At 54.4% G+C, this 15,162-nt stretch overlaps 1 protein-coding gene across 2 annotated transcripts in view; it reads right to left on the bottom strand.

Annotated features, from left to right (window-relative positions):
- DGAT2 (diacylglycerol O-acyltransferase 2) overlaps positions 1 to 14,903 on the bottom strand; it is a 32,891-nt gene extending 17,988 nt beyond the window's left edge. Inside the window, exon 1 of one of the 2 annotated variants that reach the window (XM_014468231.2) lies at positions 14,815 to 14,903. In XM_014468231.2, the coding sequence (XP_014323717.1) occupies positions 14,815 to 14,854 (40 nt within the window). In that variant the 5' untranslated portion in view covers positions 14,855 to 14,903. The remainder of the gene's footprint in view (positions 1 to 14,814) is intronic. The other variant, XM_023744222.1, reaches the window with a different exon arrangement.
- Between the last annotated feature and the right edge of the window lie 259 nt (positions 14,904 to 15,162).

Raw genomic sequence — 15,162 nt, 5'->3', positions numbered from 1 at the left:
ACTGATTCCCTTTCCAAGGAGCTGAGGCCTCTTGCCCACACCCCCAATACCACCGAGACCACCACCACTAGCACCATCAGAGGGATTTACACTTTTAGTTTCATCTCAGTGCTCAAAGCTTGGGGCCTAAAGAGGAATCAGGCCTTTGCTTTGCAAAGGACCTGCTGGCCAATGAGCTCAGGCTGCCTGGGACACTGAGGGCTGCAATTATGTTCACTACCAAGCATGTGCCAAGCCTGGAAGTTAGGGCAAGGTATGCTCACTTAATTGGCTCTGTGGCTGGGCCCCCCGGGATGATGCCTTGGACTTCAGTGATTGAGGGGCAGCCAGGCCAGAAAGCCTGGTGACTGTAAGAGAGGCGGCACTGGGGGAGAGCCTGGACGAGGTTCCTAACCCATACCCCACTCCTTCCAGCAGCTGAACCAAAGGAGTGGAACATTTCAAACCCCATGTCTGCTGAGCCCCAACTGCATGCCCCTCGCTCAGCGTATCTTCACTGAGTGCCTACTGTGTGCTAGTCAAACATTCCTTCACACCACCCACTCGGCAAGGCTCCAGGCACTACATCACAGTCTTGTCCTTGAGGCTATCATGGCCTTTCACACTGGCCTACTGCTGGGGGTGGAAGTGGGAGGGAGGGGTCTAGGGCAGTGGTCGGCAAACTGCGGCCCCTTGGGTCTGGCTCCTCCACAAAACACCACGTGTGGGCGCGCACGTACAGTGCGATTGAAACTTCGTGGCCACACTCAAAGGGCCAAAGAGCCACATGTGGCTTGCGAGCTGCGGTTTGCCAACCACGGGTCTAGGGGCTTAACTCAAGCCTTTGCATTTCCTCAAAATCTGTAGAGCAACAAGGTCACAGCAGAGTTCAGAAAGGAACATAATGCTCATCAGCTGAAAGTCAGCAATTGCTTTGACTTTTCGGTGGAACACAGGTAGCTCAAGGCAGACACACCAGTCCTGTCCTCTTTACCTGCTCTACTGGGTTAGAGGGAGGGGGCTTGGTCCAGCAGGACTCAGGTGTCAGTTCAAATCTTGGTTCCACTCACTACTGTGACCCCAGGCAAGACCATGAGGGCTCCCTGACAGGGTATGATACATGTTGAGTGCTCAGTAGCATCTAATACTCCAAAGGCATACGTGCGGTAGAGGTGGCAGTAGGTGAAATCACTGAAGCAACCAAAGAGGCTGGGCCACAGAGGCATTCCAGAGGTTGGGCCCATAACTGCTCCTTCACCCTCTCTCTATAAAAATCCCACCATCACAGGTCTTCCGCCCCCATACTTCCCTGGTGACCCATCCTGGAGACTGAGGGCCCTCGGTGTCATCTAGAAGAGCCCAGCTGGACCACCAGGGAGACTGCGGAGAGGAGCACCGACTTGCACTGGGTGATGCAGGCAGCAGAGCCCGGGTTGGAATCCAGGATTCCTGCTGCCTGCTCAGGGCACCTCCCTTTCCCCCACAGCAGGTGCCGAGTGCCCATGGGACACAGTAGGTCCAAGGGTGAGCTGTGCTCAGGACCTGGGGAGGGACGTGGGGGAGGGAAGTGAGGCCCCAGCATAGGCCTGAACCCTGGGTCCAAGGGCTGGCCTTCCAAGTCATCCCCTAGCAGCTGGCTCTGCCTCCTGAACTGGGCCAGAGGAAGTGAAGCAGGGGCGCTGGCAGCCAGGAGTAGGCTAAGGGCTGGGGAAAGTCCCCGCCCTGGGCCTGGGGCAGGCTGGGTGCTCTGGATGGAGAGAAGACAGAATGGACTCGAACACCTTCCTACTCAAAGTGTGGTCTGGGAGCTGTTTATAAATGCAGGATCTGGGGCCCCAGCCTGGATCTGCTGAATCAAAATGTGCATTTTAGCAAGATCCTCAGTCCAAAGTCTCAGGTAGGGCAGGTCTGGGGTGGGGGCAGGGGCGGAGGAAGGAGCTGGGGGCCTCTACCCTTGCTGGGGGGGGGGGGGGTCAGGGGGGAGGGCAGGCACCAGAGGGAAGGACATCAGTCATTGAGTCATTGTCTTATTTGGCCACTTCCTACTGCAAACAGGACCCCAAGGCCAACAGCTTGAGCAGTGCTTAAGGAAAGGGCTGGGGTCAAGCCCCTGCCTTTGGGTCAGGGCCACCCACCTGGCAGCACTCATCACCACCTGGCGCTCTCCTGCTTGTGGGGGAAAGAAAGATATAACAATTCCCCATTGATGACATACCCCCCATGGAAACAACTGAAAAGACCTGGTTCTGCTCAGCGTATCAGAGGTCCCTGACGATCAGATAAGGGCAGCGTGCAGGAACTAGGACCGTCTTGTCCAATCCTGACTCGGACAGGAAGAAGAGGGCCTAAGAGACTCCCCCGGCCCCCACAGCAAGTTGGCCAGAGCCAGGCTTTCCCCACACCTTCCAGTCTGTTCTCACCCAGCCTTGTCCCAACTATGGCCGACAGCCAGGTCTGCGACCAAGTGGGAAATCGAAGTCCTCTGAGGAAAGGCAGGTGTCCCTGTGGGGGTCCAGGAGGAAGCTACCACTGGGTTCCGCAGGCCTGGGCCTGCTCGGCTGCCTCCTGTCTGCAAGGGTCAGACCTGGCTGACCACAGTGCCCAGCCCCAGGTGCTGGCCTGTCCGGGCTGCTGAGCCCCGGCCCCAGTGCAAGCCCGGGGTGGGCCTAAGAAATACCGAGTCACTGCTTCTCTGTCTAGAAAGCCCCTCCTTGCCTTGTCCACCTGATGACCCCCTGACAATGAGACAAGGCAGCTCTTCTTTCTAAACCCAGATAAGGTGAGCCTTTAGAGAGAGGTCATCTTTCCTTCACTGAGATTATAAAGTCTAAGGCCCGTGCAAGCTTGGAACTGTCAGGGGCTATATTACACCCACGTCCCCCCCTCGTCCCCGCCCCCTGCCCCAGCCCCAATGGAGAGAACCTGTCTGAAGATAAAGTGAGGAGAGGCCAGCTGAATGGAGAAGTAAGACAGAGAAATGGAATCCTCCCTCTGGGCTCCACCGCCCCTCACCTTGTACTAAGTGCTGATCACAAGTCCATTCTCCTATCACACTGGGAGCTGCACAAGGGCCAGGCCTGGGTCTGATCCACATCTGGGATCCCAGGGCATGGCCAGAGTGACACTTAGAAAGGTTTGCTGAGCAAGAAGAAGAGCAGGTCTCTGTTCTGGCTGCTCCTCCGGCTCCCAGGCTCCCTCCCTGCCGTGCTGGGTGATAGGTGTGCTGCCCACATGGCCCATAAAGCTTAGGGGCCTCCAAAGCACTTCCATAGGCACTCCAACTCCTCGCCAAGCCGGGGAGTCGGGCATCATCATTCCCATTTGATGGTGATAAAATGGCTGAGGGGAGCGACAGGGCCAAGGTCATTAACTCAGAGGGTGGCAGAGTTGGACTCGATTCAGCCCCAACTTCCCGGACTGCATCCTGTCTCTGTGCTACAGGTGCCCCAAGTTCCTTCTCTCTCCTCCCCACAACTAAGTGGGGGGAGGCTGGGAGGGGACAGGGGAAATGAATGACTTGTTTTCCTTCCAAGGGCAGCCAGGAGTAGGCATCTTGTGCTGTAGGTTAAATGGCAGCGGGCTTGGGGTTCCAGTCCCAGCTCTGTCAACGATGCGTTAACGATGGCCAAGCCACTCACCTCTCTGGGCTTCAGTTCCCCATCTCTAATAGGGGGGTAGGGAGGATGAATTCTGCAGTCTCTTCACTGCTTGGACTCTGGTGTCCACCCTCCTGAGGATGCCACCCGCCCGCCCCTTGCAAGTGTCGTGGTACAGTTGCCTAGCAAAGAGGAAGTGGGCTTCAGCTGGGCACCCCCAGGCCGCGGCCAGTCCTCACCGCTCATCTATCAGCACCTCCTCTGCCCCAGCTGTGGCTGGGAGGGGTCCAGCAGAAGCTAGTTGGATGCCAATGCTGCAATCAGATGCCACCACTGCTACCTTCACACCAAGTCCTGGGTGGGGCCGGCAGGGAGCCTCAGCATCTAGCCAAGTCACAAGTCCAATCTGCTCCCTCGGCACCCCTGCCCCAGCCTCCCTCGGCACACCGCGCTCGCTCGGAACACCCTCTCAGCACGTCCACTGCAGCCGGTGTCTACTGATGTGGCCATCCTCCTCTGCCAGTGTCGCCTGAGTGCCAGGCTGGGACCTAACTCATCTGTGTGCCCAGAGCCCTGTGTAGGGCCTGTGACAGTGGAGCTCATAGAGGTTTATTACATGAATGAACTAACCCAGAGGCCCCCGAGGTGGTTGACGGCCTAGAAGCCCGAGTTAGACTGGGCTGCCTGCTCCAGCCCCATCACTGGGGGCCCTGGAGATGGGATGAAGGCAGAGAAAGTGAACTTCTCACCCTCCGTGAGCATGGGTTTTCCCACCTGTGATGGAAACAGAAGCCCTACCGAGAGAGATGTTCCTTTTTCATGGAGGGAGACAAGGCAGGCCATAGAGTAAGCTGACTATAAAGAAAAATTCCCAAGAGCCGATTCAAATAGCTGCTCCCAGGTACAGCTTATGTATGCAGCTCATATCTCCCGGCTGGGGGAGGGCGGATGGCCAAGTCACCCACCTCCCTGGGCTTCAGGCAGAGGGCGTGGAGCTGCCAGAGAGGCCCAGAGCGGCTCTCTCGCACGGGCATCCCCTCCCCTCATAGCTGTGTGGGGCTTCTCTGTCCACAGCACTCCCCAGGAAGGCAGACAAGGCAGGAACCCCATTTCACAGAGAAGGAAACTGAAGTAAGGTGAAGCAAAAGAGGTTAAACCGTTTGCTTGAGGTCAGGAGATAGGGGAGCCAGGACTCAAGGCAGGCACTTGGGCGCTGAGTCCCTCATTTCCACGATGCCACGCTGTTGAGGGCTTGGTCCCCAAACCAAGCCAGTCCACACCCAGACTTCAGGGACACACCCCCAGGTGATAGAGGGCTGTCTGCTCTGCCCACTCCTTGCCCCAGTCTCGTGGGGACATTCTCCTGTGGACTGGTTGGGCAAGGAATGTGAGCACCCACCCCCACCCATGGTTCCTACAAACAGCTCCTGCTGCAAGGGCTAAGCTCACAGCAATGGGGCCAAACAGCCCTCAGTCCACGGCTCAGCTTGGGGGTGGGGGTGGGTATGTCTGAACACCTCCTTGCTCAACATCTGATAGGAGAGTGACCAGGGAGGTGCACCCAGGGCTGATGACCACAGGGTTTCCTCTCAAACAAGCCCGAGGGGGCAGGGTCTGACCTCTAATCCCCATAATCTGAAAAAGGGCCCTGGGCCAGCTCTGCCCCTGCATGGCTCTGGGACCATGGGCCAGTCACTGAGCCTCTCCCGGTTTGTTTTCTCATCGGCTAAATGAGGACAATAATCCCAGCCCATGGGGCTGTTGGGAAGACCCAGTGAAGAAAATGCATGAGAGGTGCATTTGGCACTTGTGAGGTAATTGAATGATAGCTACAGCCTTTGCTTCTATCAGCGATCAGAGTGGGAGGGGTATTAACAATGAGCAAACACCAAGTTGTGGGCTACGAAGAGGGAACAGAGCGAGGGTGGTGACAGGGAGCCCCTGCGGAGCTCCACAGGAGTCTGGGAGGCGAAGAGGAGGTGAGTGGTTGGGGTGAACTGCGGAACAGACAGAGGGAGCTGTGAGAGGCAGGCCCAGACAGAATGTCCTAGGACCCAGGAATGGGGCTCACGTTTACCCCAAATGAAGCGGAGGATAGAGAAGTTGGAAAGGGCTGAAGTGGTCAAAAATGGCTGCCTGAGGAGATGGATGGGGCCAGAGACAAGACTGAAGCCGGCAGCACGGAGGGTATGTCCTAGTCACCGGGGAAGCAGCAGCGAACACAGCAGAGGAAGTCTCGCCTGTTAGGGCCTTAAATTTTGCTGAGCCGGAGATAAAGCACCACAGGTGAAGGTGTGATGTAGTGTCAGGCAGTGAGCTATGAAGAGAAGTAACCTGGGGGTCATGGGCTAGAGAGAGGGGTGAGAGGACCCTCTGAGCACAGCCAGCCTCCATTCAGAGGCAGGCACACAAGGTCATGTCTCCGGACAGCCCGCACTGCTTCCTCCACCCACCTTCCATACCGATGTCTGGGGAGGGGGCCCCTCACACCAGCCTGGGAAGATGCCACGGACAGGAAGCTGGGCGTCAGGAGGATCTGGCCCCTAACTCGCAGGAAGCAAAGCTTTCGTGAGTCACTTCCTGCGCAAGCCTCAGTTTCCTCATCTGTACAGTGGAGCTAATACCTACCTCGGCAGGCTGTTGTGGGAATTAAATGAGATAATGTACAGGCAAGAGCTTCATGTGGATGCTGGGTAATTACTAAGTGAGCCTTTGGTGTCCTCTCCTGTCTAATGGGTACAGTGACCACTGTCCTGCTTTGGAGCCGCGGTGCTGGCGGTTCAAACCCTGCCTCTGACCTCTTACCTGCTGTGAGATCCTGAAGGTCCTTGCCCCTGTCTAAGACTCGGTGTCCTCCTTAGTTATGACCCAGGATTGTTGTGAAGAATCGAAACAACTTATGGAAAAGGCCCAAATGGTGTGTGGCATTCTGTTACAGACCTGGGAAGATGCCAGTGAGGTCACAGAGATGTGAACAGCCCCTGGGGCTCTGTGAGTGGGAAATCATCCTGCTCACGTCCCAGGGACCCTGCCTTGGGGGCCCACCGGGACCTACGCTCTGCCTTGGGCCACCAGCTGACAAGGAGACAGTGAGGAGGTCACCCCAAGCTACTCTAAAGAACTGGGTGCAAGTCTGCATGGAGGCAGAGGGTGGACATACCAACACCCCTGATGACCCTTCCAGCCCCAGGGAGGTCCCAGAAGCTAGGCCAAGTGCCAAAGAGATGGCACATCTCCAAGGTCAAAGGCAAGCTCCCTTCCAGGCCCCAGGTAGCTTTCAGTGGGACTTCACACGTGATGATGAGTCAGTCGTGGCTCTGGAGGGTCATGCCTATTATTTTAGAATCCGAGTCCAGGGCTGGGCTTCTGCAAGACTTGCCCATGAAACTGCCCCCATTCTGCATCTCACATATTCAGCCAGACATTCCTTCCCACCAGGAAGTCTTCCCACATTCTTGGCCCCGCCTGCATTCCCAGAAGGTAGAGCTCTGTCATGTGCAAGTCCAGTCCGGCCACTGGTTCAGTACCAGCCAGGCGCTGAGTGCTGGCCCCTTAGAGACCTTCCTTGCTATTGGGGGCTGACCCACCCCACATGCCCCGACCTCACCCCTCTACTCAGCCCTTCTCATTAGCAGAAAGAGTGTGCATTTGTTTGCAGGGACCACGTCTTATTTATCGGGATCCCTGTGCTGGGCACAGAGCAGGTGCTCAATCAATGTTGGCTGAATGACTGGATGCTCGCCGGCACCGAGATGAACAAACAGGCCCTGGACAAGAAGAGAGATAAGCCCAGTCCACAGCTAACTGACCTGGGCCATGACAGAGGGTCACATGGAACTTTCTGGGGAATTAGGAGGGAAAGGTCTCCTCCAGCTGGGGGGTGGAGGTGTGGGGGTGTTAAAGGTAGGGTAGCAGTGGAAGGCTCTAGAGCAGCGATTCTCAACCTGTGGGTCATGACCCCTTTGGGGGTCAAACGACCCTTTCACAGGGGTCGCCTAAGACCATAGGAAAACACATATGTAATTACATATTGTTTTTATGATTAATCACTATGCTTTAATTATGTTCAATTTGTAACAATGAAATTGGGGGTCACCACAACATGGGGAACTGTATTAAAGGGTCGCGGCATTAGGAAGGTTGAGAACCACTGCTCTAGAGGGAGGAAGAGGTGAAGCCCAAACATTAGCATTCATTCAACAAGTGCTTTCTAAGTACCTTTTACAAGCCAGGTTCTGCACCAGGGTGCTGCAGACCCTGCCTCTGCTTCTGGGACATCTGCTCTGCCCCAGGGCCACCTACCCCAGCTATGACAGCCCCAGGAGACAGCGCTATGACTAATTAGGCACAAAGAGTAAGTCAGGGCCAGGGAAGACCCTTAACCCCTGAAGGACATTCTGGAGGAAGTGATGGGGCAGGTGAGATGTAAAGGTTGAGTAAGAGTTTGCCAGGCTGCCAGGAGGTGCAGGGTCAGGACCCTGGGTACTGGTCTTGCAAAAGGTATTTGCAAAGGCCTGGAAGGGAGAGAGCATAGGTTTGAGGAATTAACGGCAAGTAGCTCAGCCAGGCTGGAGCAAGAAGAGTGTGAGTGTGAGTCTAGGTGAGAAAGTGAAGAGGGAGCCATGAAGGACCAGGAATGCCAGGCAAGGAGTTCTGGACACCAGCCTGAAGGCCAGGAAGATTGTGGCCCACCCCTCCCATTCCTTCCACTGACCGCAGCTGGTGCCTAAGGGCCCCATGGCCACTAGCCAGCTGTTTACCCGGTCCTGACACACTGGTGAATTCTTTTCTGGAAAAACTAATAATTCCCACTTTAAGAGCTCTGTTTTGCAAATGAGGGGTCCGTACAACAGGGCCATTGGGATATCCGGCCCAAGGGGAAAGCCAACGCACAGCTGTGGGGGTGTCCTGGCTGGGAAGCTACTGGCTTGGCCACCGGGACCCCGCCTGGGCTCAGATTCCTGCCTGTTGGTCCTCAGGGCCTCCTGCGTAGGATACAGGCAGGGAACCAGCATCCCGAGTCTCCTCAGACGCAGGGACCCTGGCCTCCTCCAATCCTCCGTCTCAGTTTCCCCAGTGGCACTAAATTAGGACTTTGGGTGAGATCAGCTGAAATCTGAGGTCCTGACAACCTGGGCCTTCTGTGCTCTGCTAGACTCTACTAATGAATTTTTACCAACAAGAGGCCTCCCTAAGAGACTACAAGCCCCTCCTTGGGCTACTCTGGAGACCTGAATTGTCAAGTATTTGGTTTTCAGGAAGTAGAGAAAGTCCTGGGAGGAGAGGTCAAGGAAGTGGGGCTCTTAGGATGCCATGTTCCTCACACTTGGGAATGATAAACGGGACCATCAAGGTGACTGATGAGGAACCCAATGGCCCGCTTTCTCCACCCCCACCTTCTGACACATTAAAAAAATAGCTACTGAAGTAGGAGGGTTGCCATGACAACACCACCAGCCTGTAGGTATGTCACCAAGGAGTCCTCAAAATAGGCTCCTTTCACAACACATGAGTAAGCCTGGGGAGCTAAGTTCTTCTGGGGCACTTACCTGGCCCCAAGCAGGACATGAGCCCATGTTCTACAGGGACAAATTGAGGACAGAGCCCCGCAGCATTTAGGGGCAGGATTGGAATCACATTTTTGCAGCAGATCTGGAATGAACGTGAGGGGACCCACTTCAGCCAGCCCTCCTCGCTGTACAGGTGAGGAGGTCCGTGTTCCAAGAGGGCAGGGTCTCACCCAAGTTCACACGGGAAGCAGATGCAGGGTGAGGTTCCTGGCCCTTTGCTCAGGGTTGTTAAATGTACTCTAATAATGAAAGGAATTCACATTTTCTGCTTCTGTTGATTTGCCCAAATGGTTTGTCAGTTCAGCTTCCTTGGGTCTGCAGCAGAACCTGGGCGGATACTATTATGATGCATTTGCCCATTTTATAGATGAGGAGACTAAGAGTCAGGAAGGTGTCAAGCCTGACTCCTACCCCCAGGCCCTCAAATCTACTAGCAGCAGCTCCATATCAGGAGCCCCCAGAAGTGGAAGAGGCCAAGAACCTGAGTACACCAGGCTCCTCCCTCTGCAAACTCCCACCCTCCCCGCTAAGGGTGTAGGTGAGCCACCTCAGGCCTGGACACGGGTCTGAGTCTCGGGTCTCGGCCTCTTAGCATACATACCAGGGCTTCAGCCCAGGTTGGTGACTTGGAGGCCTTGCCGTGAGACTGTCACTCCCACCCAAATCTCATGCTCTGTTTATACCTGAATCCTGAATGGTTTTTCCTGCCTTGCTAATGCCTATTCATCTCTCAGGATACAGACTGAATGTCCTCTTGCAGAAAGCCTTCCCTGGCCCCAAGATGATTTAGCTGCCCCACCCTCACGTTCAGGCCTCCCAGTTCCCCTTGCTCCCTTCCCTGTCACTGTATAGTCATCTTTTATACATCCTTTCCCCCCCCCAACCCCTCAGTCTCACTTCCTCAAAGGCAGAGACCAGGGCTGACCGACCTGTATGCAGTACAGAGTCAAATGCTCAGAGGTGCTCCATCAATAAACCGCACGGTCCCCACCGTGGTGAAGCTTCCTGGATGCCCCAGCAGAGCCTGCTACTCTCCATAGTGTTGGGGCCTGTTGCACGCACACAGTCACACAGGACAGACAAGGACTAACTTGAGAGTCACAAGTTGGTTTACAGAGCACTTACCATCCACGCTCACTCAAACTCTCACTTTCTGAGAGCTTGAGATTTCTGATCCTCTATTAGACGGGGAGTGAGATCCCCAGAAGGGAAGTAAGCTGCCAGTCACATCCCAGGGGGAAGCCAGGGCTGGAATTCTAGCTCTCTGGCTTCTAAGCCCTGGAAGCAATGAGGGGGACCATGGCAAGCCGGCTCTACCTACTTTATATTGAGCCCTAGATCCAGCTTCTCATGAGATTGTGGGTATCTCCAGGGCAGGAGAGAGCTGTAGCCCCAGCACAGGTGGACAAAGAGGAGGCCTGAGGACCGATCAAGGAACCACAGAGGCTACAAGCAGAGCTTCCTGCCAAGAGGAACAGGGCAGCTCTCAAGAGAGCCGAGGGCCCATTAATGATTCATTCATTCAACAAATATTTTCTGAGCACCTACCACATGCCAGGCATTGTGCTAATGCTGAGGACACAACATTGAGGAAGACAGACAAGGTCCCTGTTCCCAAGGCGCTGACATTCTTATGGAGGAGACAGTGACCTACACGATTAAGTCCACATGATAATTTAGGTAATGAAAAGGATTATTAAAAAAAAAAATCAAACAAGTTGTGGGGACTCCCAAGATGGCATGGTCAGAAAAGGCCTTTGAGGAGACTGATCAGAAGCCAGCCATGCAAAGATCTGGGCAGAAGGGCAGCACAAAAATCCTGAGCAAGCCCTAGCTGGCTTGGCTCAGTGGATAAAGCATCAGCCTGTGGACTGAAGGGTCCTGAGTTTGATGCCAGTCAAGGGCACATGCCCAGGTCATGGGCTCCATCCCCAGTGTGAGGGATGCAGTGCAGGAGGCAGCCGATCAATGATTCTCTCTCATCATCGATGTTTCTATCTCTCTCTCCCTCTCCCTTCCTCTCTGAAATCAATTAAATATATATATGATAAAAAACCAAACAAAAAAACCCTGAGCAAGATAGGACTGAATTGGGGGAATGCTGCAGGAACAGGAAGACACTAGCAGTTCCGGCACACGACATGGTAGGAATGAGGTCATGAAGCAGTGGAGCTGCTCACGTGGGGCTTCGTGGCCACAAGGATGTGGGGCAACTGTCAGTTCAGCTGGCATCAAAGCTCTGGGGGCTGGTGGTGTCCCCAGCTGTCAGAGCAAGCTGGGGTGGGAGGGCTTCCTGAAAAAGCCTGGGAGGTGTGATCTGCCACCACATCATGAAAATTAGAAACTGCTGTACCTACAGCGGCCAGAGCCCTGTGCGCAGCCCTTTGCCGCCTCCCTGTACTTCTCTCTTGGATTAAGGAAGCAAGTCACAGACTGGGAGGTGGACCTGGGTTCTAACCCTGGCTTTGATAGCTCTGGACCCGAGGCTTCTCTCTGGGGCCCTCAGTGCCCCGTCTGTAGCATAAGGGCTGGGCCCGATCCAGTGTTAACAAATAGCTATGATTTTATGACTCAAGCAACTGCTGCTGAATTTGGAGGTGGGAGGATGGGGGTGGGGCAGGATTTCCACACTGGTTACTGACTCACCCAACCTGCTAATAAATATTCGTCTTGGTCCTTCTTTCCCAGCCCAGATGAGCCCTTGGTAGCCCAGATAACCCCACACTGGCCTCTGTGCAGTTGGGGAAGTGGGACAGGGCAGGGGGAAAGCTACAAACAAGGAGGAGAAGGGAACATGAATGATGTTCTCGTGCCATAATTTTTGACTGGGTTAGGCAACTATCAACCGTCAGCTCTAGAGGTATCCCCCCCACAATCCAGCCTTAGTTTTACTCCCCACCAAGTGCCCACTTGCATCCTCCCAGTGATGGGGAGCTCCACCCTCACCCACCCTGAGCCTGTCGCAGTCTTCAACAGCTGTTAGAAAGAACTCCTCCATTATGTCAAAACCTGCCCCCAGAGTCCCTTTGTTCCTGGTCTTGCTCTTTGGAGCCACACAAAACAAATCAGCTTAGAATTTTACTGGAGCTGCCACCATCTCGTGCTGGGCCGTGGGTCGCACCCTGGAGATATAGGCAGGCATCAGAGGGCTCTCACCTGAAGAGCCTCCCGTCCAGGTGCAAAGGAAGAGATGCAAATGAGACCAACTCTGCAGCCTCCACGCAGGCACAGAATAGTCCGTCAGAGATGAAAACCTGTCAACACACACGCCCCCCACCCCCTAAACGGACACCCACGTACCCATGCTCCCACAGCAGCACTCTCCTTTTAGTCAAGAAACCAGACACCAAGGAATCTATTCAATCTCTCACCCATTGCAGGACTTCCCTTCACAGAATCCATGGTCTCTCCTTGAATACGGCCACTAACAGGGTGTTCACCGCCTCACAGCAGTGGAACCTTATTTACAGAGGCAAACCAGGCTACTGGGGAGTGTTGTCAAAGACCCAGGATGTAGAAAGCAGGTCTAATGGAGATGCCCAGATAACACAAACTTTGCTTCAGCACCCTCCCCTACCCCACCCAGTCTTTCACCAAAGCAGATCCAGAGCTAAATTGATTGGTTTGCATGTCATACCAGCCCTTGCTATAACCCATGATGGAATTCTTTGCAGCCAATTAAACAAAAATGTTTTCAAGATCTGATAACAACACGGGGGAATGCTCCTGATATGATATTAAGTCACTTGGTCAAAATCATTCCCTAGACGTCCTCCTAAATAACAAACTCAGAGTCAGGGTCACTGGCTCCTGGAAGATACAGCTCCCAGTCTATAGACAGCAGAGGTGACGGAAGGGGGGGCACCAGGAAGGACTAGCACAGACAGCACCCCTGGCCCATTCCTGGAGACAAACACATTTTTAAAAGCCTGAATATGGATAAGTCCCTTTCTTCCCTTCTTATGAGCCTTCATAACCTTCTGGTAGCTTCATAACCTGAGGGAACAGACCAGCATTCTTAGGTGAGAGAAGGGGCTGTCAGGGGCTGTTGGACCAGGTGCGTGGGGCAGCTCAGGCAGCTTGCCTCCCGAGAGATGGCGACAGCGGCTCAGTACTTCTCCAAGGGCAAACAGCACCCAAACCAATAGGGGCAGACATAGCAACAGTCACACAGAGAACAACAATGCCAGGACACGGTTAAACTGTGATATAGCCATTAGAATATTGTAAGTGATTTTGAATAACAGAAGGAAATACTCATGATGGAACATCAAGAGGGAGAAAACAGGATTCAGAACTATATCTAGAGCATGTCCTTGAGTTTATACTATATATATATATATATATATATATATATATATATATATATATATATATAATTATAAAGAATATACTAAAATGGCAATAGAACGCTATCTTTGGATAGTCAATACCAGCAATTTTTATTTTCATTCTGTTTTTTTTTATATTTTTCAAAATTCTAATAATTATGTTTTACTTTTATAATGAAGCTGGCTGGAGTAAACGATTGTTAGTCACTAAAGAAAAACCCTAAGTAGGACAGGTTCAGCAGAATAAAGACTTAGGGGGAGGGAGGGAGGGAGGGAGGGAGGATTCAAGCAAGACAGACACTCAGACCAGGACAGCTGTGAGGACTTCCCAGGGTCTCCCAGATTCGTGTTTAATCCCACGGCCAAGGCATTTGTTAAGGAAACCTTGGGCAAGTCATGCACTTCTCCAACTTCAGTTTCTCCAGCTATGGGGTGGGGTGGGGGGTGGGGGTGATGTGGGAGGTGGAAGGGATGCTCTTCCTTGAGGGGGAAAAGCTCTGGAGTCTGATCTCCACTCTGCCCCTGATTCAGTTCCAGGGGCCTGGGCCACACTGAAGGGCACCCACTTTCTAAGGTGCCAGGCTCATAGTTGCTTCTGAGTGGGCCCCAGGGCCTGGCCTGGCGGATGGGTGTTGGGTAGAGGACAGTGTGGGCACACCTGCCCCAGTCAGGCATGTTCTCTGGTTGTTGTGTCGGGGGGATTGCAAAACCCTTGCCGCTCTGCCCCATCCAGTCTCTCTCCCTTGCTCTGCCTGGTGAGGATTGAGGGGAGGGCACTGCCAGGGGCCACCAACAAGGCAGGGGCTGGAGATGAGTTGTCAAATATCACCCCTGTTTCACAGATGAGAAAAACAAGCTGGGGGAAGGAAAGGGATGTAACAGAGGTTGCAAATACTGAATTACTGACGAATGCTAGCGTGGAGGATGAACCCAGACTTGACTACCATGCCAGGATACATGGATCGGACTAGGTAACCATTCTTCTTCCCTCATCCCAGACCTAGATGATATCTATGAGGGGGTTGGGGCGGCAAGCTTTCCCCAAAGAAAAGGGGTTGGGACCTTAACTGCACAGCGGCCAGTCCTTAGCAGCACAACCTCATAGTGGGAACACGCTCCCGTCGCCTTAGAGCCCTCCATCACAGCTTCCCCCCCCGCCCCCTCCCCAAAACCTTCTTGCAGCTTCATAACCCCGGGACGAAAGCGCGAAAGGCCCTGCAGCCCCCTGGGCGGTGACAAGCTGATCCCCCAGCCTCTCGCCCCATCGCCAAGCCCCCTCCCACGACAGCCCAGACCCGCCATCAGAGCTCTCTCTAGGGCAGCCCGGCCGGCGCTCACCTCGCAGGACCCCGGAGTAGGCGGCTATGAGGGTCTTCATGCTGAAGCCGGTACACGTAACGACTCTGCGGGAAGCCGCTATACCCAGCGCCCCTAGGTCATGCCCAGGCCGCTGGGGGCAGGGGTTCGCGCCCGAGCAAGGGAGCCCGGGGACTCCGCGCACCCCAGCGACGCTACAGCATCGGGAGCTGGGAGGCGCTGAAGGGCGCTCGGTGCGCGCGGCACGTGGATAGTCACAAGCAATCGTGTAACCCTGAGGCCCCAAACCGGACCCACTTTGGCGCGCCGGCACAACCCCGGCGTTTTAATAACCCACTCATACGGGGCAAGGGCGCTAGAGGGGCGGGG

This window comes from Myotis lucifugus, unplaced genomic scaffold (genome assembly GCF_000147115.1).
Source record: "Myotis lucifugus unplaced genomic scaffold, Myoluc2.0 scaffold_437, whole genome shotgun sequence".
Classification (NCBI taxonomy): Eukaryota; Metazoa; Chordata; class Mammalia; order Chiroptera; family Vespertilionidae; genus Myotis; species Myotis lucifugus.
This window is presented reverse-complemented; position numbering and strand designations above follow the sequence as displayed.